At 40.5% G+C, this 26,307-nt stretch overlaps 2 protein-coding genes across 2 annotated transcripts; both read left to right on the top strand.

The window, feature by feature from the left end:
- The first annotated feature begins 456 nt into the window (after positions 1–456).
- On the top strand, positions 457–5,484 carry LOC146986385 (hatching enzyme 1.2-like). The gene is made up of 8 exons (XM_085780173.1): positions 457–552; positions 940–985; positions 1,446–1,598; positions 3,028–3,145; positions 3,308–3,486; positions 4,802–4,883; positions 5,013–5,151; positions 5,368–5,484. Exons 1-7 carry the CDS (start codon positions 493–495, stop codon positions 5,137–5,139), a joined length of 765 nt encoding a protein of 254 aa, XP_085636299.1. The 5' UTR covers positions 457–492; the 3' UTR covers positions 5,140–5,151; positions 5,368–5,484.
- Positions 5,485–6,780: 1,296 nt separating this feature from the next.
- On the top strand, positions 6,781–11,088 carry LOC146986384 (high choriolytic enzyme 1-like). Its single transcript, XM_085780171.1, has 8 exons — positions 6,781–6,889; positions 7,287–7,332; positions 7,770–7,922; positions 8,811–8,928; positions 9,084–9,262; positions 10,344–10,425; positions 10,614–10,752; positions 10,969–11,088. The coding sequence occupies exons 1-7, from the start codon at positions 6,830–6,832 to the stop codon at positions 10,738–10,740; spliced, it is 765 nt and encodes a 254-aa protein (XP_085636297.1). The 5' UTR covers positions 6,781–6,829; the 3' UTR covers positions 10,741–10,752; positions 10,969–11,088.
- Positions 11,089–26,307: the final 15,219 nt, after the last annotated feature.

Below are 26,307 nucleotides of genomic sequence, written 5' to 3'. Positions count from 1 at the left end.
AGAAATGGGATGAGGTGTAAACTGTGAAGGTGTGAACACATGTGACCAGGTCAATCCACTCAGTGTTCACATGAATTTCATCATAAATTCAACAAACTAGATGAAAAACTGTTTCAAACTAAATAAAACTGTATTGTCAGTTATCAGAAATGTGGCAAACGCTCTCACTGTTGACAGGATTTTTTTCTTTTTTTAAGCAAAGAATCTAAATCAAACAAGATTAGAAAGCTTTTTATGATGGGAATAATGCAACATGGCATCAAGGTGAAATTTTCTTATCGGGTCCTAATTTCTATTTTTAACTCCATTTCTTCCATTGCCGCCCTAAATATCCTTTAAAGGGAGTGTTTTCCTGGTGCAGCCAATATAAAGTGATGTTGCTTCACTTTCTCACTGTGATTCAGGTGAGTGTTATTTAGGAAACATTTTCACTAACTGATGAGACATAAATCATTTTACTGGTTGTTTGTGTCTTGCTGCAGGTTATTTGAAATGAAGTGCATTCTGGGACTTGTGGTCCTGCTGGCTGTCTCAGCTTGGGCTGAGGAGCAGGTGAGTTTCTCTTTGTATGTTTTACATTTACCCTCTTTTACCTGTGATCTTTTAAAAGTAACAAAACATTTTTGTAAAAATAATATAACTGTATCAGTACTTAAAGTACCAGCAGTAAAAGTTCTCATTCTGCAGTAAAACTGCTTTGCTTTGCTTATGTTTTACATATAAGAGGACAGAGACAACCAACGTTTTTTGTGGATGACTAAAAGTTCTATCTCCATTTTTTTTTCTCTGCATATGATTTCTGGAAAATTCATGATTTTGTAAGTTTATTCCTTTATTTTTCAATTTTTAAAACTTTGTACTTAAATTAAATGCACCACATAATACTAATGTTCCTCATAAAAACATTAAACCGTCGTTGCTGCCTCCTGCACAGATCAGGCTTTGACAACTTCAGAGAGGATTGAAAGAGCAAACAGGGATGTTGGTAAGAACTTTTCTCTGTCACCTCAAAGTTTAGTTTCAGCTCTGATCCAGATGTGTAGGTCCTTGTTCAGATTGCAGCCCAAATCTGATTTTTTTCCCCCCCTGTATATCTGATCAGAAACCACATCCATTATGTGGTTTGAATCAGATTTGTAAAGATTTGAACTCATGTGGTTTTTGGCTGTTTAGACTGCTAAAAAATCAAACAATTTACAATCTGGATATGATAAAAAATAAATAAAAAAAACAATTGGTGGGGCAGTGTGAACAAGGTCTTGGAGTTGAGACATGTATTAGATTTGTTAAAAGTCCTAAAACTCCTAAATTCAACCTTTCAACCAATTACAGATACAGACGTGATCACCCAACCTTGTCAGCAGCACTAACCAATCAGATCTTGATTGATAAGTCTCATTAGAGAATATCTTTTATTTCTTTACTAATCACATTATTTGTTGCAGTTCGTTCTCCGGATGAACCCTACTTGGAGGACGATGTCGCCTACGACTCTGAGGCCGAGAGGAACGCCGACCCCTGCACGTCCAGAGGCTGCATGTGGCCCAAATCTTCTGATGGAAAAGTCTACGTGCCCTACACCATTTCCAGCGTTTACTGTGAGTGAAGATCGAGAGCAATTCTTAATTCAAAATCTAAAAACAATTGTACAAAATAAAAAAATAAAAATCCATAATAGTTTGGAAATGTTAAGATTTCCACCATATGGGAAATAAATGGGTATTCTAACATCTGAGTGATGAATAATAATGAACAAGTATTATTTTCCTTATACAGATTTGAGCATTTTAGGTTTATAAAATCAGTATGTCACAATTCGTATAATTTTGCGAGAAGAAATTATTATATTATTATTATTATTATTAATTATTATAAGTGTAGTATTATTTTATGAAATTGAATCTATTTTGTGCATTACTTTGTAGTATTTCTGTGGTTTTTCAGGATTATACCCTTAGATGTCCATAAGGAAAGGTAAAACTCTTGTATTTGTCTTGCTAGGAACCCCAAGAATCAAGATATAACAATCTGAAAAAATTAACAAGAAAAAATGACGGATATTGATACTGGCTACTTTGGCCTCCCTACTACCAACAATATAAACAAAAACAACCGTAATTATAAAGATTAATTGTATTTAAAAATGGTTTAGGAACATTTATATTTTATAAACCTGGTTCAACAAAAGTATGAATGAGTTCATTCATGTTACAACTGTGTCATCAAAATGGATAGGAATCTTACCTGTGATAAAAATCGATACATCTTGAATATTACACTGAATATTTTTGGAGTGTAATGTTTACAAATCCAATAGAAGTCATGAATATTAGCACCAGGGAACACTGATTACAATAAAGGGATAGTAGCATTTTTTTAAAGTGGGGTTGTATGATCTACAAATAGCCCCTAAGTACTTTAATTGCAGTAGAAGACTCTCTACACTCCTCCCATTAGCAACGCCAGCCCATAATAGCCCTGCTCAGAGATTTACAACATACAGTGTTGTGAACAGACCCAAAAAAACGGCCTATTTTCGTGGCCTAAAAGAAGTTTTACCTGAAATAAAATACACAGTTCCATTGTTCGCTATAATATAATTTTTTCCAGCCCCTCAAAGGGCAGGAAAAACGCTGTTTTTATTTGGACCTAACCAACTGCTGATCGGCGGGCGCTAACCCTGGGCGGAGGGATATGTGAGTTGGTTTGGTCCAAATAAAAACTGTGTTTTTCCTGCACTTTGAAGGGCTGGAAAAAATTATATTATAGTGAACAATGGAACTGTGTTTTTTTTTCAGGTAAAACCTCTTTTAGGCCGTGAAAATAGGCCGTTTCTTTGGGTCCATTCACAACAATGTATGTTGTAAATCTCTGGGCAGGGCTATGGGCTGGCGTTGCTAACGGGAGGAGTGCAGAGAGTCTTCTACTGCAATTAAAGTACTTAGGGGCTATTTGTAGATCATACAACCCCACTTTTTTTTTAAATGATACTATCCCTTTAATAACGTGATCCTGTTGCTTCCACAGCCTCTCGTGAGCGGAGCATCATCCAGCGTGGCCTGGAGTCCTTCCACAGTGTCTCTTGTATCCGTTTCATCAAACGCACCAGCCAGAGAGACTACCTGAAGATCCAGTCCCTTAACGGGTAAACATGTCCTATAACACTTTGCATGACTTGTTTTCTTTCTTGGATGACACACTAGACTTTTATATTTCTTTGAATATTCCCTGTTGATAAAACACAAAACAACATCATCAGCATAGAATCAGATTTTCCGTTATTCATGTGTCTCCTTTGTCGTCATAGGTGCTACTCCTACATCGGCCGTCGTAGCAACGGTCAGGATCTGTCCCTGCGGCGTTCGGGCTGCGTCTACCACGACACGGTCCAGCACGAGGTTCTCCACGCTCTGGGCTTCCACCATGAGCAGAAACGTTCTGACCGCGACCAGTACATCCGCATCGTGCTGGAGAACGTCATCCCTGGTTTGTTCATGTCTGCTGCTTATCAGTATAAAATCATTGCAGAAAGAAAGAGTAAATCCACACTTCATTTAGTTAAAGCAGAAGTAAGTGGTCCGGTCGTTTTGGCTAATGCTGCGTTCCACGCAGGCTTTTGAAACCGTAAATTACAGCTTCAAGTCACAACTTACGACTTTGTAGCGTTCCAGGCAACCCACTCGTGTTTTTCCGACCTGTTTTACCTGTGAAAGTCACTATAACGGCCACTCGTAACTTCCGACCCGTGAACTCGTACCAGATCGAACTGGTACGACTTCACAGGTCGGAAAAACACGAGTTACGAGTTGCCTTGAACGCACCGTAACAGTCCTCGTCCCTACGTCACCACATTCAGGCGCATCCCTTGGCTGCACACAAAGCCCTGCATGCCGTTCTCTCTCCTCATTGGATAAAACTTGTAGGATACGAGAAAAGTTTTCTCCTCGGCTCAGAGCAGAGCAGAGGGACTGACAGACCCGTGTTTCTGTCCAAACACTCTATGTAAGTGATTGCTGTCGGAAGATATAACTATTTAAGACTTATATTAACACAAAAATATCGCTTACTTCTGCTTTAACACTCAGAAAATATCAAAATGTTTAAGTATTTCAACACTTCACATCACTGTCTCACTTGGTTTGTTGAGAAGATCAGTGCAAAGCCATGATCAGCCAGCTAACTAGCTTAGCATAGCACAGATAGCGAAAACAAACAGTGGGCCAATCTGGTTCTGACAGATATGACAGTCCACGGGTCAAGACAGTAACATGACAATAAAAAATAAAATACAATTGAGATTAACATCATTATCAAAATTAATATAAATATAAAAAGTGACTGAAAAACTTGCATTAGAAAAATAAAACTAGAAAAAGTTTCACTGAAATATAAAATACCAACATAGGAAAGAAGAAAATAACAACTTTCGTACATTTTAAACAGTATGTGTACAGAGTTGAATGATTCTGTTTGTTTCTGTTCTTTTAAAAGCAAACTAAAAACATATCTTTTTTCACAAGCTTTTAGTCATGTTTAAAGAGTGTGTTTTATTTCTGTCTTGTTTGCTTTAAGAATTTTTAAATGATGATAATAATACATTCTTGTGTGATTTTATAATGTCCTAAATGTTTCTTATATATGTAATATTTCTTATCCTATATGCCATTTTATGTTATACACTGTATCTTTGTTTTAACTTTTTGAAGCACATTGAGTTTACGCTTGTCGTATGAAATGTGCTATATAAATACATTTGACTTGACTTGACTTGACTTGACTTGTTCTCTTTGTGAATCTTCAGGAAAAGAGCACAACTTTGACAAAGTCAAGACTCTGAACCAGGGAACCACCTACGACTACGGCTCTGTGATGCATTACACCAAGTAGGTAGAACAGAAACAGCTGTGTGGGATGAAGAACTTTGGTTTAATGAATAAAAATAACTATCATGATTTTTGTTTCACTTTCTTCTTCAGCTGCTGCCTCATTAACTCTTACACCTGTCCTTCCAGGTACGCCTTCTCCAAGAACAACCGGCCCACCTTGGTGGCCATTCCTGACTCCAGCGTTGAGTTTGGCGTGGCCACTGAGATGAGCCAGAAGGACATCATCAGGCTCCAAAGGCTCTACGAATGCTGAACAAGATCAATTGTAAGAGTCACAAAGGGCCTTTGACAACCACAACACACACATTTGGATTCATTTCTTTCTTGGATGGTGCATTTGTTGTATCATTCTTCATTCAAGGTACAAAATTCACTGGTAAACACACACGTTTTACCTGTGATTCTCATATGTAGCTACACTGCACTGTTAAAAAATGTGTCATTAATTGCAAATACACTGGTTTTTCTCACCTTCACACAGGTGACCTGGAGAAAGCTCATCATCATCACCATCATTAACATTGTTGTCTTCAGTTCGTCCAATTCTTGAATATATTAAAGGTTGTAATTGTGATTAATAAATTTGCATTTAAGCACGAAGCTCCTCTGAGTTTGTTCATTTATTTAACAGTTTAGTCTTGTGACATTTTCTGTTTTAAATGGATGGAGTCAAATGTTCTGCCACTGAGATAAGTCAAATCATTAATAAAGAGATTCCAACTAGACAAAATATCGCTTTTTAAAAGCTTCATTTACTTTTGTTTTATTGCTAATAATCAGATTTCAATTAAAATGCATATTTAGATGCACCTATAAATTGAGCATTTTCATTGTTTTTGTTTATTCTCATGGGTGATATGATAAAGAAACAAAAAGCGACTTGATCAATTAAAAGACAACAGACAACTGATACGTTTTTATTATTATTTGAACATCAATTTTAACATCTCCAGTATTCTTTTATCCAAGCAGGATACAAATATTGAACTTGTCTTGGCTTGTAAAAGCTGTAAAAGCTATTTGTGTGATTGACCACTAGGGGGCGCCACATGTTCACAGTTGTGACACACTCATACAGAGACTCTAAGCTTCTATACTGAAATTAATGATGAAATAATGTAAAGAATGGATGATAATAAAATAATTTTAATATCCTGAAACACAAACATACTTAAACTTTATATGGTCATCTTACACTGCACTTCCTCTTTTAGACACCAGTGTATCAGACACTAGGTCATACATTTCTGAATTTAGTCCTGTTACTTTTATTATCATTGCTGATTATAACAATTATAACTTCTAAAGCATGCAATAACTTATTTCATATAATAATCCTCTACATTCTTAAATGATTACATTGATTTCAAAAGTCCAGTTCATGATGTTATAAGAGGCCAGGTCCTGGGATCTTAGTCCCATTTGACAATACCCATACTCCATACAACTGAGAAATGGGATGAGGTGTAAACTGTGAAGGTGTGAACACATGTGACCAGGTCAATCCACTCAGTGTTCACATGAATTTCATCATAAATTTAACAAACTAGATGAAAAACTGTTTCAAACTAAATAAAACTGTATTGTCAGATATCAGAAATGTGGCAAACACTCTCACTGTTGACAGGAAATGTTTCTTTTTTTTAAGCCAAGAATCTAAATCAAACAAGATTAGAAAGCTTCTTATGATGGGAATAATGCAACATGGCATCAAGGTGAAATTTTCTTATCGGGTCCTAATTTCTATTTTTAACTCCATTTCTTCCATTGCCGCCCTAAATATCCTTTAAAGGGAGTGTTTTCCTGGTGCAGCCAATATAAAGTGATGTTGCTTCACTTTCTCACTGTGATTCAGGTGAGTGTTATTTAGGAAACATTTTCACTAACTGATGAGACATAAATCATTTTACTGGTTGTTTGTGTCTTGCTGCAGGTTATTTGAAATGAAGTGCATTCTGGGACTTGTGGTCCTGCTGGCTGTCTCAGCTTGGGCTGAGGAGCAGGTGAGTTTCTCTTTGAATGTTTTACATTTACCCTCTTTTACCTGTGATCTTTTAAAAGTAACAAAACATTTTTGTAAAAATAATATAACTGTATCAGTACTTAAAGTACCAGCAGTAAAAGTTCTCATTCTGCAGTAAAATTGCTTTGCTTTGCTTATGTTTTACATATAAGAGGACAGAGACAACCAACGTCTTTTGTGGATGACTAAAAGTTCTATCTCCATTTTTTTTCTCTGCATATGATTTCTGGAAAATTCATGATTTTGTAAGTTTATTCCTTTATTTTTCAATTTTTAAAATCAAAATAAGAGTTTGTATTTAAATTAAATGCACCACATAATACTAATGTTCCTCATAAAAACATTAAACCATCGTTGCTGCCTCCTGCACAGATCAGGCTTTGACAACTTCAGAGAGGATTGAAAGAGCAAACAGGGATGTTGGTAAGAACTTTTCTCTGTCACCTCAAAGTTTAGTTTCAGCTCTGATCCAGATGTGTAGGTCCTTGTTCAGATTGCCGCCCAAATCTGATTTTTTTCCCCCTGTATATCTGATCAGAATAACATTTGAAACCAGATCCATATGTGGTTTGAATCAGATTTGTAAAGATTTGATCTCATGTGGTTTTTGGCTGTTTAGACTGCTAAAAAATCAAACAACTTACAATCTGGATATGATAAAAAACCGATTGGTGGGGCAGTGTGAACAAGGTCTTGGAGTTGAGACATAGATTTGTTAAAAGTCCTAAAACTCCTAAATTCAACCTTTCAACCAATTGATCACCCAACCTTGTCAGCAGCACTAACCAATCAGATCTTGATTGATAAGTCTCATTAGAGAATATCTTTTATTTCTTTACTAATCACATTATTTGTTGCAGTTCGTTCTCCGGATGAACCCTACTTGGAGGACGATGTCGCCTACGACTCTGAGGCCGAGAGGAACGCCGACCCCTGCACGTCCAGAGGCTGCATGTGGCCCAAATCTTCTGATGGAAAAGTCTACGTGCCCTACACCATTTCCAGCGTTTACTGTGAGTGAAGATTGAGAACAATTCTTAATTCAAAATCTAAAAACAATTGTACAAAATAAAAAAATTAAAAAAATGAAAATCCACAATAGTTTGTATGTTAAGATTTTCACCATATGGGAAATAAATGGGTATTCTAACATCTGAGTGATGAATAATAATGAACAAGTATTATTTTCCTTATACAGATTTGAGCATTTTAGGTTTATAAAATCAGTATGTCACAATTCGTATAATTTTGCAAGAAGAAATTATTATATTATTATTATTATTATTATTATTAATTATTATAAGTGTAGTATTATTTTATGAAATTGAATCTATTTTGTGCATTACTTTGTAGTATTTCTGTGGTTTTTCAGGATTATACCCTTAGATGTCCATAAGGAAAAGTAGGATTATCAGTCAAAATATCTGTATTTGACCTGCAATTATTACCACTAAATTCATAGGAAAAAAATGAAAACTCTTTTATTTGTCTTGCTAGGAACCCCAAGAATCAAGATATAACAATCTGAAAAAATTAACAAGAAAAAATGACGGATATTGATACTGGCTACTTTGGCCTCCCTACTACCAACAATATAAACAAAAACAATCGTAATTGTAAAGATTATTGTATTTATTGTATATGGTTTAGGAACATTTATATTTTATAAACCTGGTTCAACAAAAGTATGAATGAGTTCATTCATGTTACAACTGTGTCATCAAAATGGATAGGAATCTTACCTGTGATAAAAATCGATACATCTTGAATATTACACTGAATATTTTTGGAGTGTAATGTTTACAAATCCAATAGAAGTCATGAATATTAGCACCAGGGAACACTGATTACATTAATTCTTAAAACATCACTTTAATAACATGATCCTGTTGCTTCTACAGCTTCTCGTGAGGCGGCCATCATCCAGCGTGGCCTGGAGTCCTTCCACAGCGTCTCTTGTATCCGTTTCATCAAACGCACCAGCCAGAGAGACTACCTGAAGATCCAGTCCCTTAACGGGTAAACATGTCCTATAACACTTTGATGACTTGTTTTCTTGGATGACATACTAGACTTTTATATTTCTTTGAATATTCCCTGTTGATAAAACAAAACAACATCATCAGCATATAGCTTGATCTGTTGTGCAAATGTGGTCGTCGTTATTGTCACAGGTGCTTCTCCTACGTCGGCCGTCGCAGCAATGGTCAGGACTTGTCCCTGCGGCGTTCGGGCTGCCTTTACCACGACACAGTCCAGCACGAGCTTCTCCACGCTCTGGGCTTCCAACATGAGCAGAAACGTTCTGACCGCGACCAGTACATCCGCATCGTGCTGGAGAACGTCATCCCTGGTTAGTTTGTGTCCACAGCAATCAGGGGTTAATAGGGATCCTGAGAAAGAAAGAAGATACAACTTTTAAATCTGCACTTTATTTAGTTGAAGCTCCAGGAGGAGGTCACAAAATATCAAAATCTTTAAGTAATTCAACACGTAATCGTTTGTTGAGAAGATCAATGTAAAGCTACTATCAGCCAGTTATCTTTAGCTTAGCATAGCACAGCGAGTGAAAACTGTGGAAAACAGCCACTCTGGTTCTCACAGATATGACAGTCCATGGGTCCAGACAGTAACATTGAACAAGACAATGAAAAATAAAATACAATTGAGATTGAAATTATTATCAAAATTAAAGCAGAAGTAAGTGATCCGGTTGTTTTGGCTAATGCTGCGTTCCAGGCAGGCTTTTGAAACCGTAAATTACAGCTTCAAGTCACGACTTTGTAGCGTTCCAGGCAACCCACTCGTGTTTTTCCGACCTGTTTTACCTGTGAAAGTCACTATAACGGCCACTCGTAACTTCCGACCCGTGAACTCGTACCAGATCAAACTGGTACAACTTCACAGGTCGGAAAAACACGAGTTACAGGCTGCCCTGAACGCACCATCCGTCTTGTCAGCCGATGGAGTTAGCAGCCCCCGCCCTCGTCATGGATCTATTGGTCCTCGTCCCTACGTCACCACATTCAGGCGCATCCCTTGGCTGCACCACACAGCCCTTTATGCCGTTCTCTCTCCTCATTGGATAAAACTTGTAGGATACGAGAAAAGTTTTCTCCTCGGTTCAGAGCAGAGCAGAGTGACTGACAGACCCGTGTTTCGGTCCAAACACTCTATGTAAGTGATTGCTGTTGGAAGATATAACTATTTAAGACTTATATTAACACAAAAATATCGCTTACTTCTGCTTTAAGATTAATATTAAAACTGACAGAAAAACTTTAATTGGAAGAAGAAAACTGGAAAAAAGTTTCACTGAAATATAAAATATTAACATAGAAAAAAAGAAAAGAACAACTTTTGTACACTTTAAACAGTATGTGTGCAGAGATGAATGATTCTGTTTGTTTCTGTTCTCTTTTTCTAATATTCAGGAAAAGAGCACGCCTTTGACAAACTCAACACTCTGAACCAGGGAACCACCTACGACTACGGCTCTGTGATGCATTACAGCAAGTAGGTAGAACAGAAACAGCTTTGCGGGATAGAGAACTTTGGTTTAATGAATAAAATTAACTCTGTATATATTATACCTTTTGTTTCACTTCCTCCTTCACCTGTATTTTTCGCATTTTATGCTCGAAATGAGGTCCAGGTTGTAAATAACAGTAATTATCCTTTAATTCTTACACCTGTCCTTCCAGGTACGCCTTCTCCAAGAACAACCGGCCCACCCTTGTGGCCATTCCTGACTCCAGTGTTGAGTTTGGCGTGGCCACTGAGATGAGCCAGAAGGACATCATCAGGCTCCAAAGGCTCTACAAATGCTGAACAAGGTCAGTGGTAAGAGTCACAAAGGGCCTTTGACAATCACAACACACACATTTGGATTCATTTCTTTCTTGGATGGTGCATTTGTTATATCGTTCTTCATTCAAGGTTCAAAATTCACTGGTAAACACACACGTTTTACCTGTGATTCTCATATGTAGCTACACTGCACTGTTAAAAAATGTGTCATTAATTGCAAATACACTGGTTTTTCTCACCTTCACACAGGTGACCTGGAGAAAGCTCATCATCATCACCATCATTAACATTGTTGTCTTCAGTTCGTCCAATTCTTGAATATATTAAAGATTGTAATTGTGATCAATAAATTTGCATTTAAGCACGAAGCTCCTCTGAGTTTGTTCATTTATTTAACAGTTTAGTCTTGTGACATTTTCTGTTTTAAATGGATGGAGTCAAATGTTGTGCCACTGAGATAAGTCAAATAATTAATAGTCTGTTATTTAAAGAGATTCCAACTGAGCAAAATATTGCTTTTTAAAAGCTTCATTTACTTTTGTTTTATTACTAATAATCAGATTTCAATTAAAATGCATATTTAGATGCACCTATAAATTGAGCATTTTCACTTTTTTTGTTTATTCTCATGGGTGATATGATCAAGAAACAAAAAGCCAACAGACAACTGATACGTTTTTATTATCATTTGAACATCAATTTTAACATCTCCAATATTCTTTTATCCAAGAAGGATACAAATAATAAACTTGTCTTGGCTTGTCAAAGCTGTAAAAGCTATTTGCGTGATTGACCACTAGGGGGCGCCACATGTTCACAGTTGTGACACACTCATACAGAGACTCTAAGCTCCTATACTGAAATGAATGATGAAATAATGTAAAGAATGGATGATAATGAAATAATTTTAATATCCTGAAACACAAACACACTTTAACTGTTAAAATATGCAAACTCTCACAGATGGAGTGCTGCTCCTCTGTGGTGCTAACCCTGTGTGGCTTTATGTGACGCCTCTGCACTCAGATATCTCAAGGTTTTGTTGAGCTATTTCATGAAAACTGCTCTTGTTTGTGTCATAGTTTGTAGAGTGCAAAAGAAAAATGAGATAGTCGGTCATAACAGTGTCTGGACTAGATGAAGTGGCAGCTCTTCAAACAGCAGCAGGAGAAATCACCGCCTCAGTGCAGTAAGAGTTTTAGCCTGGTAGCAAGGAAATAATGAGAACCTACTGCAACAAAACACAAATATAATTGCAATTAGGAGCAGTAACAGGAGCTGATGTAAAAGAAGTACTGTCTGTAGTACCAGCAGTTATAGATGAAGTAATAGAAACATTAGTCATAGCAGCAGTAGTGATTGCCAATGTTTCTGCAGAGTTTTTTCAAAGGTCGGTGATCAAGCAGAATTACCTCTAAGACTTTTAAAGAGACAGAAGATGAACAGTTCCTGGCACCTTGTGTGAAAAACGTCGCTGATGTTTATTCAGGCCGGCGCTTTGGCAGAACTGCAGCGTTCAGGAGCTCGGGAGAATGTGCTGGAGGGGATGACGACGAAGACTCCCTGCAAAAACACTGAAGTGTTCGAGTTTCTGGATGACTCATCTTGGCAATCTGATGTCAGAGCAGGTTTTGAAGAAAGAGTGTGTCTGAATGAGTGTCATTCTCCTGCTGCCACGTATCAGGGTCATGACCCCAACTCGAGTACACGTCGGTCGGACCAGATTATGTGCTATCCCAAACCCAAAGCGCAGAAAGACGCTTGATTTTCTGTCTTGACTGAAGCATCTTCTCACATTCCTTAAATGTTTACCCTTCTTCATTCAAACAGTCAGATAACATGTCAAGGTGAGAGTGTGGTTGAAGACGTGGTTGCATCATGGTTGCATTCTGACCATTCCTCTCTACAATGTGTCTCTGCACAATAGGAATCTCAGAAGACACCAAGGTGCAGATTCCTCAGTGCATCCTGCACCATGCCGCTAAAATTCTTGAAATCCTTCAGAACGAGGACGTTGGAAAGTTTAAAGTTTAGATCACCAGTCACAGTTTTATTGTTAATATAACCATGATTATTATATATAAAATATATGATTGTCTTGTATTTCTGCAGATTTCTTTCTTATAGAAAACCCCAGAATCTATAAATTTGCATGAAGAGTTTAATGGTTCTTTGAAACATTAATGAAGCAGTCTACAATAGTGGAGTAATGGCATCCGTCACACCTCCTCTTTGTGTGTCTGTGTATGTTGTAATCTGAGCTTCTCTCTTCTCTGTTTTGGTTGCCGGTCTGGTTGTGTGCGCATGTTAGTGCATGTACGTCCCTGTGTTATTGCATGCTGGTCCCTCCTGCACAGGGACCGCCCACAGCTCAGACACATAGACTGCTGGACGTACAGTAGAGTTCAGGTGAGAGCCAACATCCAGAATTTCCTCCAAGAAATCACTCTCTCATGGAGGTTAAATGTGTGTTATTGAACTCCGCCTCTTCTGGGACTATAATGGACGTTTAACTCCACCAATGTCTGATTTCAGAGGTATGACTGTAGAATATGTGCAGTCAGCCCCAGAAGGACAGGGTAAGGATGTAATTTATAAATGGCGAAGAAGCGCTGTCAAGTTTTGTCAAAGTAGATTTGGTACCAATGAGGAGAACCTCAGTTTTATCGCTGTTTGATTTGAGACAGTTACAAGACAACCAGGCTTTGATTTCTTTGGAGGTTTGGCAGACAAGTCGAGCTGGATGTCATGTGCATAGCATTGGAAATTTGATGTTAAATTTTAAGGACTTAGATGGGCCCCAGGACAGAACCTTGGGGAACACCGGTGGTAACTGGAAATGGCTGGGATTTGAGGTGGCTGTGGACTTTATTTTAAAGATGTTACCACTTTAAAGGTCCAGTGTGTGCAATGGGGGTAAAACTGTGAGCGTTCAGATTCTACGTAGTTTGCAGCGCTCACTCACTCCCTCACTCACACACTCATTTTGCACAAACATATCATTTAAAGGGACAACGAGGAGTTTCTATTCGGTTATAAAAAAGTCTCACGTTAATGTGGATGAATCTACGCTACCCACACTTGTTAATGGGCCCATTTTCGATAAATATATCGTTCTCTCTCTATCGTTATTTTGTTATTATTAGTGGTGGCGGAAATGCTGGGCGAGCCGACCAGCGTTTCCTTCGTGGCGAGTCATGAGAATAACACAGCCGAATCGCAGTTTATGGTCGAAACTACGACGGTATGTGAACCTCTTTGAACCTCTGACTTTAATTATTGATGAATGAAAACATGAGTCTGTCTTGCGCCGGTCAAAGAATTTTACGGTGCGCGCGGAGGCTCATAAATGTAGTGTGAAAACGCTTCGCTTTTCCAAAACTCCTCGTTGTCCCTTTAAAACAGCATGAACAATCATCATGACTGGGATGTGCAAAAGGGAGGTATGAAACCCAAAAGGGCTTATATGAAAACTTCACCCAGGAAGAACATATTCAAAAACCAAATATGCATGGGTAGTATATTCAGATTTTGCCAATAAACCTTGCCAGTTATTACACACTGGACCATTGTCACTGTTATTGTCACTCGGACCTTCAAAATAAAACCCCAGCAATCCAACTTTTCTCCTCTGTTTGGTTTTCGTTGCCTGGATCCTTGAAACTGAGACAACAAAACAGCGTCTGCACTGCAGCCTTTTCACTATTTAGCAGAAGCACCTGCTGCCTCCAGTCCACGGTCATGGGACGGCGATGAGACAGAGAGAGACAGTGTGAGGGAGGACGTCATGAGGCAGCAAGATTAAATAGAGCTCAGAGCAGCGCTGACTTCAGATCAGTTGGGGAATGGTGACTGAATAGAGGTCTCGTTCAGCTACTGGCAGCCGCTCAGGGACACTCAGACGGAGATGTGGCCCAGATCCCGGCTCTCCTCCTCCTCCTCCTCCTCCTCCTCCTCCTTCCCTCCATTTCCTCTCTATCTATCAGTGGAGTCACTATCTAGACCTTCCATGTCCTCCCATTTGAAGCCACGGCCAAGAAGACACAGGATCCGGGGCTCGCTGCTGCTGGGTCTCACTCTTTTGTTTTCCTTTTCCTGTCTGCCTGCTGTCCGGCCCCGGCCTCAGAGCTCGCAGCACACACACAGGACCCAGTGATGGCCGAGTCAGTGAGCGTCCAGCCGGCCGCCCGCCCGCCCGCTCCGTCCACCATGCCCTCGCTCGTCCACAAAAAGGGGGTCATTGTGCACTGCTGTGTGTCCCAACAATGAGCGAGTTAATATGAGCCAAGTGTTCACGCAGGATGGAGGCCGGGGTGATGGACCCCAACACCGGCCCCCCATCCATCAGTGTCTCTTGTCCCATCAGCTCCGGTTGCACCACTTTCCCCTGTTCCCCCGTTTTTGATGGTTTTTATTTCCTGCTCACTCTTCCTGCTATAGACCCCCCGTGGACCCATAAACCTCCAACGTCCAACACATACAATCATCATATATTAATTTAACATACAGTCATCCGTTCCCTGTGAGGAACTGGAAATAAGTGTGTTTACGCAAGAACTGTTCTTCTGAAGAATATTTTAAAGGGATAGTTCACCCAAAATTGAAATTTCACTCATTATCTACTCACCCTCATGTCGACTAAGGGCTGGGAGAAGTTTCAGAGTCCTCCGTGGCTTCTCTGAGTTACAGGGGGTCTCGGCATAGCAGTGCATGTCCATATAACGGTTGCAAATGGATACCAACTGTCTTTGTAACAAAAAGACACACCAAAAAACATCCAAATACCTCCATGCTGCTCGTATGTAATGTCTTGTCTTGTATTGAAGCCCCGAAAAAAATTAAATAAGTCTATATTTCAAGCTTGTTTTGTCGCAGAAGCTTCTCGAAGCTCCTCTTCCCGGTTCGTCCAAATTTGACGAACCGGGAAGAGGAGCTTCCACTACAAACAAGCTTGAAAAATAGACTTATTTCATTTTTTTTTGGGACAATTTCGCATTGAGTAGATAATGAGTGAAATTTCAATTTTGGGTGAACTATCCCTTTAAGATGCTGCTTTGTCCTTCTACTTCACCATAATTCTTGTTTTCACTTCACTTCAACACATTGGTAACACTTTATAATAAGTACACACTATTAAGCATTAGTTAAGCATTAATAAATACTGAATTCTTCATTTATAACGTATGAATACTCATTCGTATGTAGTTTATAAACACAGTTAGTGCTTATCAATGATGAGTAAAACATTTTTAACTGTATTTATAATCTACATACTAATGAGTATCCATCTGTTATAAATGATGAATTCAGTATTTAATGCTTAAAGCAGATAACAGTGGCACGGCCATTTCGGCTAATGCTGTGTTCAAGGCAGGCTTTTGAAACCGTAAGTTACAGCTTCAAGTCACAACTACGACTTGGTAGCGTTCCAGGTAACCCGTAGCTCGTGTTTTTACCGTCCTGTTGTCTGTGAAAGTTCCCTATAACGGCCACTCGTAACTTCCGACCCGTGAACTCGTACCAGATCGAACTGGTATGACTTCACAGGAAGGAAAAACACAAAGTACGAGTTTCCTTGAACGCACCATGAGTTAGCAGCCCCCGCCCTTGTCAGGCATCAATTGGTCCTCGTGCTACGTCACCACATTCACGCGCATCCCTTGGCTGCACACACAGCCCTTCATGCCGTTCTCTCCCCTCATTGGATAACATTTGTATCCCACAAGGAAAATTTTCTCCTCGGGTTACAGCAGAGCAGAGTGACGGAGAGACTCGTGTTTAGGCTGAAATACTTCATGTAAGTGATTGCTGACGGAAAATAGGACTATTTAGGACTTATATTAACAAAAACATTCCACTGATATCTGCTTTAACTAAAGCTTAATAGTGTGTTACCAACACATTTTGTCCATGTGCTTAAAAAATAAGACTAAATGTGAATCTTTCCTCCATCTCCAGGATAATTTTTTCCTGTGCTGAATCGCATGTCTGCCATACTCATGAGGCTTCCTCATCATCATTAGCGTTCACATGCTTTCGTTCTGCACGTTTCAGATGTTCCTCAGGTCCTAACGTCATTATGGAGACTGATCTGGGGGAGAGGAGGCAGGGTGATGATCCACCCCACCCCCACCACCCCCTTTATAAAGACCGGTCAGGCCAATTTCAGCAAAACATCATTAGCCAGATTTGGCACTGCAGTCGGCGTTCGGTCAGATCCAATGAATGAACAGAAGCCGCCTGTTGCATCGACCCGGTCACAGAGCGGATAAAACCCAGATCAAAAGGTCAGTGACGCAATGAGCACATGGCTAATAATGAAAAACAGTGCGTGTGTTAGAAAGTGTCAGGGCTCATAAATCTGCTCCACATTTGGGCCACATGTTTGTTTTCTTCAGTTTTTTCTTCTGGTCCATCTTCTCTGCCATGACTGTTGCTCTCAGCTTGAGGCCTATGGACGACTTCTGAGAACTAAAACCTTTTAAAAAATTATCTTAAATGCACAATTTCAGTCATTCACCACTGTGTTTTAATGCATTTTGAGCTGGCAGTTGATGATTTTGGCCTTTGGACACTCAGAATCAGAATCAGAATCAGAATTTTTATTTGTCATTGTACAGCAGTACAACGAAATTAAAAGCTAAAACCTTAAAGTGCCACCACATAAAAGACAGACAAACAATAAGCAATAACAATAGCAGCAACCAGTGTTGACATTCAGTTATTCAACGTATAAAAAGACAATATAAAAAGATAAATAAAATAGGTGTTAGCAATAAATAAGTAAATAAATAACTATTATGTATGTGTGTGTTCATGTGAAAGTAATGATATGTTGTCAGTCACTGTTTCCGTTCAGTATTGTGATGGCTTTGGGATAAAAACAGTTTTTCAGTCTATTTGTTCTGGACTTGATGCACCTACAGCGCCGTCCAGAGGGAAGCAAGGTGTTGGATGGTGGGTCCAGGTGGTGAGGGGGCGGGGCTTTGTTGTGACATCACAAAGTGACAGGAAGTCCTGACGGCTGGTTTTAAGGCTCAGTTTCTGAATACAGGCTGTGTGCATTTCTCTGTGGACTGAGGCTTTGATACTTTCACAGTATTAATATAGAACCTAGAGCTGCTTTATAATCACACTACAAATGGACATCTACCTTTATACTGTATGGAGCTTTAATACAAACATCTACCTTTATACTGTATGGAGCTTTAACACAAACATCTACCTTTATACTGTATGGAGCTTTAACAAAAACATCTACCTTTATACTGTATGGAGCTTTAATACAAACATCTACCTTTATACTGTATGGAGCTTTAACACAAACATCTACCTTTATACTGTATGGAGCTTTAACACAAACATCTACCTTTATACTGTATGGAGCTTTAATACAAACATCTACCTTTAGATTTTATGGGATCTTTGACAATAACCTCAACCAACATACACTGTTTTTTTCCCCACGTTTTTATATGAATGAATGAAATTGTTCCAAGTTTTGTACTTTTCCCTCTCAATGCTGCCGTCCCCGCCCTTAATTAAGTAAATAATTTGGATTAAAGAGCCTGAATATCCCCACGGGTCTGAGACAGTGATAGTTTTTTTCTCTCTCTGCCTTTGTTTGGGAACAAGTTTTCATGATGGTCAGACTCACACTGACAGTATGGGCGGGATCAGACAGGTACGGTGTCAATCAGGTGTCACCTCCGGAGACGGGCTCAGGTCAGGATTAACTCAACGCACTTGACAACATCATACTGTTTAGTATTTACTGACTTCTTTTCACCAAAGCAAACACGCCTGTTTCCACTTCCACAGCAGTGAATGCAGATCAACGCCCCAGCGGACTCTGTGACCTATTGAGCACAATGCAGGGATTTGATATGGATAAAGAAGACCTCCACGTTACCTTATAGTCAGCCAGGTCTGCAGAGTTTAGCGTGACATCAAACAACATGTCAGCTGGCAGCTCTTCTTGTTTTTCTGGCCCAGCTGCTCGCTCGTTTACGTTGCATGCTCCGTGTATGGTTTGACTGCCAAAGAAAACCCTGCAGCCTGAGAAACCTACCATGTTGCACAAGTATCAAATAGGGATTTTGACAACTTGTGATGAATTACCGTGATGCACCATCTACTGTATCTCACGTCTACATCAAGTCTGTGCATGTTGAATTTCCATAAAAGCAACACAGAGAGATGGAAATTCATTTAACAAAGTCTTAATGATTCAAAAGCGCCCAGCAAAAAGTTACATAAAACATCATAACAATGTTAATATATGGCCTGAAAGTATTTTAATGTGTTATGGTTTTTTTTGACTGCATGGGCAAATGCAAACAAACAAAAGAAGAAGGAAATAAAAACACCAATAAACCACATTATTACAAAAGCTATAGTTATAATCAGATCAAACACAAAGCAGAGTTTCCCTCAAAAATAACAAAAGAATATAAACATATTATGAAAAGCCCTGAAACGCTGTTTTATGCAAAACTCTTTATATATATATACAGTATGTATACAAAAAATAGCTGTGGTTATTTGTGTGAATGCTTGAAGCAGAGTAGGTTTATGTTTTCCAGATAAACAACCTCTTCTGGTGTGAACACGTCCTTCACCTCGGGCAAGTTCTCTCACTTCATTTCATTGTTTTTCCCACATCAGTTCACAGACATTCAGGTCTGACGGCACTGAAATGACCCACTGTGGTCCAGACATCGGTTTTTTAACAACCTAACAGTGTTTTTAAACATGAATAATCATCATTTTTTATAGACACAGTAACATTTTTTTTAACCCAAATTGTGCTGTTCTTGCAAAAGATTTGATGGGAAGTTTATTTTTTTATATATTTTGTTATGATGCCCCTGCAGCAGCAAAAGGAGGAAAATGTAGTGAGCTCAGTAAAAAAGAGGCCTGAGTCTGACTTTAATTCTCAGGTTCTCTACATCATTATCACTGCTGCTGAGAAATCCTCCTCCTCTGAGAGCTTCACCACAACAGTAAATCACAGCTGATAATCACACAAGTTCTCACCCAATGAGGAAGAAAAAAAAAAAAAAAAAACCTCAGGTGCGAAACTTCATTTTCACAAAGGCGACTTCATCATCATCATCATCGTTATCGTCATCATATCCGAGCCAGCGCCATGCTCGCCCATGATCAGGGGGCTAATGCGAAGCTTCCTGTCAGAGGTCGGGGTTTGTTTGGGAGGGGGAGGAATTATCTCCACATGACAGCTTCGTCTCCGCTGCTCTGCCTCCGATTTAGACACGAGTTTGGGATTTGACACATGACAAGACAGTAAAGGAAAAAAAAAAAAAAGAGAGATCACTGTGGGAAAGACAGAAATTCACATCTGAGATTCCCGTGTGGATGAGTGAGGAAGTGAGTGACAGTCTTCTGCACACACCAATCTGAAGTGTGTGTGTGTTTGTGTAGGATTAAGGGTGAATAATAACACAACAAAACACCATTTTGAAGAGGGTTTTGAAAGCATTTTAGGGTAAAAAAGTTTTATTTTTAATGTTGTGGGATGAACTGCTTACAAGGTTTCAGGTCATTAGTGAACTGTTTGCACTCATAATAGATACTATATCTCAGCACATCTGCTTCAGTAGCACAGCTGCTGGTGGGTGAAAACCTCAACAGATCAAAGGTCGACCACTCTTCCAAAAAAAAAAAGAAAAGAAGCAAAAACAGTTTGTTTTTAGTCTAACATCTGTGGATTTCCAACAGTTTCCTGACTGAGCATGAATGTCAGGACAGTTTTTCCTTAAATCCTCAGAAAGCAACATGTCATCAATTTAAGCCAAAAAATACTATGATGGAGTTGATTTTCTAAAATATACACAGGTTAACCATGTGTTTCCTCTCACGTGAAGGAAAAAATTACAAGCCAACGTCGATCGTGCAACATTTGACCTAAATAGAGACTTAATAACCTCATTCTGGACGACAGGCCCGGATCAGCCTCCGTTAATCCTGAATGCCACATCTGGGAGCGGAGAAAGGGGCCACCCCCCCCCACTATCCTCTCTCTGCTTTTCTGGGATAAACAGAGCCAGAGCTCAGAGATTTGAACTCATGAGCATCGACTCGTGTGAGATTAAACATTGGGCTTCTGCTCTGCTTTTTTTTGGGGGGGGGGTTAATTTCATAAGCAGTTAAATAAGACGTCCTGCTGTATAGAGAGACCTGTTTTCTGACAGAAGGGGAAAAAAAGAACCCATGGTCGACCTGAAGTCTGAAGATACAGTGATGGAGGCCTCATCACATTACGTTCATTTGAAACTTTATAGGATATCTGATACAAAACCTGTTCATACTCAGTCTATAGACTCAGTCTCAGTAGATAAAGGCGTTGCAACAGGGCAATTGCCTCTTGTCCCCCAGAGCTTGGTTAACATCGGTCCATACCAATGACAACATGAGGCAACATCGTGTTGCCAATGGCTGTGTACACAGAACCTTGTGCATAGTATGCTAAATTTAATTATCAGTGGTTTTGGATTTTTGGATTAATGAACAGATAATGTTTGTGGCCGCGGTTGGGGACAGGCGGGGCTCCAAGGTGCCTCTTGCCTGGCGCACATGTACATGTAAAAACAGTCAGTTACTGAGTGCTATACTTGTGTAACCAAAAATTAAACCACAAATCTGCTTATAATGAAGTCAGAATAAACTTTATATGGACCAACGCCAACCTACAGACGACATTCACCATAAAAAAGATAAGGTAAGGTGAGGTATGATAAGGAATGGTGCAGTATGGTACAATACGTATGGTACGGTAGGGTAAGGTAAGATATGATAAGATAGGATATGATAAGGTAAAGTAAGATAATATACTGTATAATAAGATAGGATATGATAAGGTAAGGTAAGGTATGATAAGATAAGATAAGATAAGATAAGATAAGATAAGATAAGATAAGATATGAAAGGTAAAGTAAGGTAAGATATGATTGGATAGGATATGATAAAGTAAGGTAAGGTAAGATTATATGTCCCACAGTGGGGGAATTATATTGATGTGGTTACCCTGTAGGCTACATTACACACAGTGACTCACTGACAGTACATAATAAGTAGCCTACTTATATTTTGAAGTAATATGTAGATTTATTATTTATTTGCAACATCAATGGAAATTTCATTTTTACCATGTAATGTGCTATATATGTTGTCATATAACTGTTATTGGAGTAAAATTATGGAATAGCCCTGACTTTTATACTATTCACTTTACTTACTCTACTCTTCGAGTGTAATCTTCCTGCAAATTTTGTTTTGTTTTGTTATTGTAATTTTTCTTCCTGTAAATAGGGTATAGGCATTAATAAGCTTTGCTTCTGCCTTTGCCCTTTCGCCCATATTGATCATGACATTTTGGCTTGCTTGTGTATATGTTTATGTTTTGTGGAATGGACGAATAAATCAAATCAAATATAGGTATATACCTTGGAGGGGGGCTGGGGGGGTCCTGGCCTTAAAATATGCATAAAATAGAAAACCGGTGAGATTATGGGGGAAAAAAACACTTATTTTGAAATATGTGTACAGTATTCACCTGGTTCACACCTAGGCCTCTGACCCCCCCCCCCCCAACCCACCCCACACTGTCTTATTTAACAGCAGCTACACAAACGCTGTTGTCAATCACAATCAGCCCGTCGAGACGCGAGGAGTCGGACGCACCTCCTTTCCAGTTGGGAGCGCAGCGCACCGCGAGGCTGCATCTGGATTTTTTTTATTTTTTTTTTACGCGTCCACGCCTACCAGACTGCACGCGCCCCCCTCCTCCCCTCCCACAGCAGCAGCAGCAGCAGCAGCAGCCCGCGCGCACTCACTCGGCTGTGGGCTTTTCACGGAGCTGACCTGTCCTCCCTCTCCTCTCCTCTCTTCTCTTCTCTTCTCTCTCTTTTTCTCCCCCTCCTCTCTCCCTCTCTTTCTATTTATCTGCCCTGCGCTTCTTCTCACTGTGTCACCTCTCGTCTCGTCTTCCACTCTCTCTCTCTCTCTTGCTCTCTCTCTCTATCCATGGCTGTCCGTGGCGACGTTTCGCGTTCAGCAGCGCAATAGTTAACGTCGAGCCGCGCGCCGCCGGATGCGCCCTCACTACTCCAGCAGTCAGACCGCTACAGTAGCAGCACGACGAAGATGGCGTCGGAGGGAGCCAGCGGAGAGCAGCAGCCTCCTCCTCCGGTACAAACACTGGCAACCGCCGTGCTGGGAAGCGTGGACACGGTAAGACAATAAGACAACCGACCGAGAACAGACAAACCCGCGGCGTCGGTGTTTTTTCTTTCTTTCTTTCTCCCCCTCTATGCGTGAGGTTTGCACGGAGGGAAAAGAAGAAGGAGCTCATGCGGTGGTGGTGGTGGTGGTGGTGGTGCGCATCTATTGAAGTGGTGTGGAGCTGGAGCAGCAACAGCGGTGGAGCAGCAGCAGGAGGAAAACAAGGGGAGGTGTTTCTTCTCTTCTCTTCTCTTCTCTTCTCGGTGTCTCTCAGGTGATAAATAACCCAGAGTCACAGACACAGTCAACCCTCCGTCCGTGGCCTCGGGTGTTATTGCAAAGCAAAGCAGCGCCTGTGGCTCCGTGTTTTTCTCCCACACACATTCACACTCACATCGAGCTCTTTTGTCCGCTCATCCCCGCTCTCCTGCTGCCTGGTCACGGTGGTAGTTAGTTAGTTAGTTAGTAGAGGACTGGTCGCTACTCGGAGCTACACAGGTTGTTGTAGCGCTGCATGCAGAGACGTGACAGTGAACGGACGTCGTTTGTTTGACTCCACTAGGATGAATTCTGGTTGTTGACTTAACCTATTATTATTATTATTATCAGGCTATTATTATTTATACAATATAGTGTCCGCCTGTGGAGCTGAGTGCATACCCTAGAGAGGTTGCTTATGCTTATTATTATGTTTCATCTCCTTCCAGGCTTCCATACATTGGACCAGAGCTCAGTCAGTCAGTGAGTCTGGTCCACAGATTTTTCCCCCCTCTCAGACACGACAAAGCGTTTTGCTGCTGCTGCTGTTGTCTCTTTGTTGTTGGGCTTTCTACACATGTGTACACACACACCTAGTTGTGATTTCACAGGTTTGCAGCATAGTATGTGCTCTCTCACTCTCACCACCTTAAGATCATCTGGGCTGCTGGGCCTGACCCCCCCCCCCCCTCCCTGTCAGGCCTCCAACTGTGATCCACCTGACAACCAGGGCAAAGTGGACAGCGATGTTGCTGCTGTTGCACCGAGCTTCACAGTGAGTGTGTAGCTACTACACTGCAAAACTCAAAATCTTTCCAAGAATATTTGTCCTTTTTCTTGTTAAAATGTCTCAAAACTAATCTCTTTCCACTTAAAATGAGACTCATCACCTAAAAATTTACTTGTTTTTAGATCATTTGAACTTGTTTCAAACAAATATTCACTTGAAATAAGTAGAAAAACCTGCCAGTGAAAGCAAGTTTTTTTGTGCTTGTAATAAGGAAGAAAAACTTGCTCCATTATCAGATTTTTCTACTCATTTCAAGTGAAAATATGCTTGAAAGTAAGTAAAAACTGTCTAGAAACAAGCTACTTTTTAAATGTGATGTAGAAATGACATTTTGACTAGAAATAAGACAAATATTCTTGGTAAGATATTTGAGTTTTTGCAGTGTAGAGGAGGTATAGGCTGCTCCAAAGCTGCAGGAATAGAGAAAGCAGCCACGGTCCGTCCCTGAGGTGGGTGAGTGGGTGAGTGGGTGGTTTAGTGTGGGTGTTGGAGGGGTTGGAGCTGAGGAGATGGTGGAGCTGTGGGGGTGGACGCAGGGCAGAGGCAGTGTGGTCGGTGGAGGAGGAGGAGGAGGGCAGTTGGAGACCCTGTTTACCAGACACCTTTCTAAATTGGTCTTAATTTCAGTGACTCAGCCGGCATAGCTGGGAGTACCGTGTCAGGAGCGCTCTGAACTGCCTGGAAGCTGCTTTACATTTAGCGTGGTGGGGGGGCGAACAGGTGCTGCCTCCTCCTCCTCCTCCGACGCTCTGCCAGCCCACACCGACGACACCGCCGCGCTCCTTCTCCTTCACCCGGCCAACGAAACGAAAAGGGGGCTTCCGCCTCCTCCGTGCCCTCGCTCCACCACCACCGCAGTAACCATGCAGTGGTTAAATAAAGCACTTTGCTCTTTGCTCACCCACCCAAACCCCCCCCCCCCCCCGCCGTCAGACTCTCTGTTGTCGGCGGTAGGTGGGGGAAGCTTCTCGTTTGTGAAGACTCGGCCCTCGTGTGTCCAGAGAGGAGGGGTCAGGGGTCAGTGAAAGGCATTCTGGTCACCGGTCACCCCCCACTCATTTACCATAATGCAAGTGAGCGTGGACAGACAGCCTGTCTGCAACCTGCTCTGCTGAAAGTTAAAGGGATAGTTCAACATTTTGGCAAATTGCTGTAATTCCTATAGTCATAGCAGTAGGTTTGTTATCTTTAATTGTCAGTGCAAGCTATTTTTAGAACGGCGGAGCAGAGCCGTGAGCTGCTCAGAGCTACGCTACGGAGGAGGCTAATGGGATTTCTTGGTTTCCCTCATCAAACTCATCAAATACACAATCCAACAACTCCAAAACGCTCTGGTGGACAAGTTGTGACCTGCACATTCACCACGCTATGAGATAATAACAGAACGTTACCAGACAGAGTTGTTTTAGAGGTAAATGCAGAGACTGCTTGCTAAAAAACTGTTGCTGAAGGCACCGTGCATCAGCGGTTTTGCATGAATGTCCCTCTAAAACAACTCTGTCTCGTAACGTTCTGTTATTATCTCATAGCGTGGTGAATGTGCAGGTCACAACTTGTCCACCAGAGCGTTGTGGAGTTGTTGGATTGTGTATTTGATGAGTTTGATGAGGAGAAAGGCGGAAATACTGTGCTCACGTCTCTGCCCCACCGATCTAAAAACAGCTTGCACCGACAATGAAAGGTAATGAACCTACTCCTAACACTATAGGGATTATGGCAATGGGCCAATTTGCCAAAATGTTGAACTATCCCTTTAAACGAAAACCACCAAGGAAAGCTCCTGCTCCTCCTGTAGTTTCCAGCTTTCCATTCATGTTTTGCTTCTTTTCTTTTTTGTACCATGAGAACGAGCAGAGAGAAGATCAGTCGACCTCTACAGTAAGTGGTGACATGAGGTCAGTGATTGGAGGTGAAACAAAAATGAGATCTTCCCCAAAAATGTCGGTTTTAATCTCTCGCTGCGTAGAAATGCAGTAGACGAGTTCAGAGAATGGGGTTTTCCAGACTGATTAACCTGATTATCTCACCATTAGATAAGAAATGAAGTTCATACAAGTGACAGGGACAATGGACGGCTTTCCGAAAAAGAGTAGACCCTGGTTTTCCAGAGCCTGTTATAACTCCTGACCCCGGATTATTGTGTAATGGACTCCTGAGAGTGTGGGGTATGCTGCCATGTTGGAGGAGTGGCTTTTAACATGAGTGCCTCTAATGTCATCGCTTCGTCTTCTCCGTCTTCTTCTTCCTGACAACCAAATTTCTGTGCTGTGATACGGAGGAGGAGGAGGGGGGGAGGG

This window comes from Trachurus japonicus, chromosome 6 (genome assembly GCF_045865225.1).
Source record: "Trachurus japonicus isolate A0001 chromosome 6, Traja_1.0".
Taxonomy (NCBI): Eukaryota; Metazoa; Chordata; class Actinopteri; order Carangiformes; family Carangidae; genus Trachurus; species Trachurus japonicus.
The sequence above is the reverse complement of the archived record's forward strand: the minus strand, read 5'-3'. Positions and strand labels throughout refer to the sequence as shown.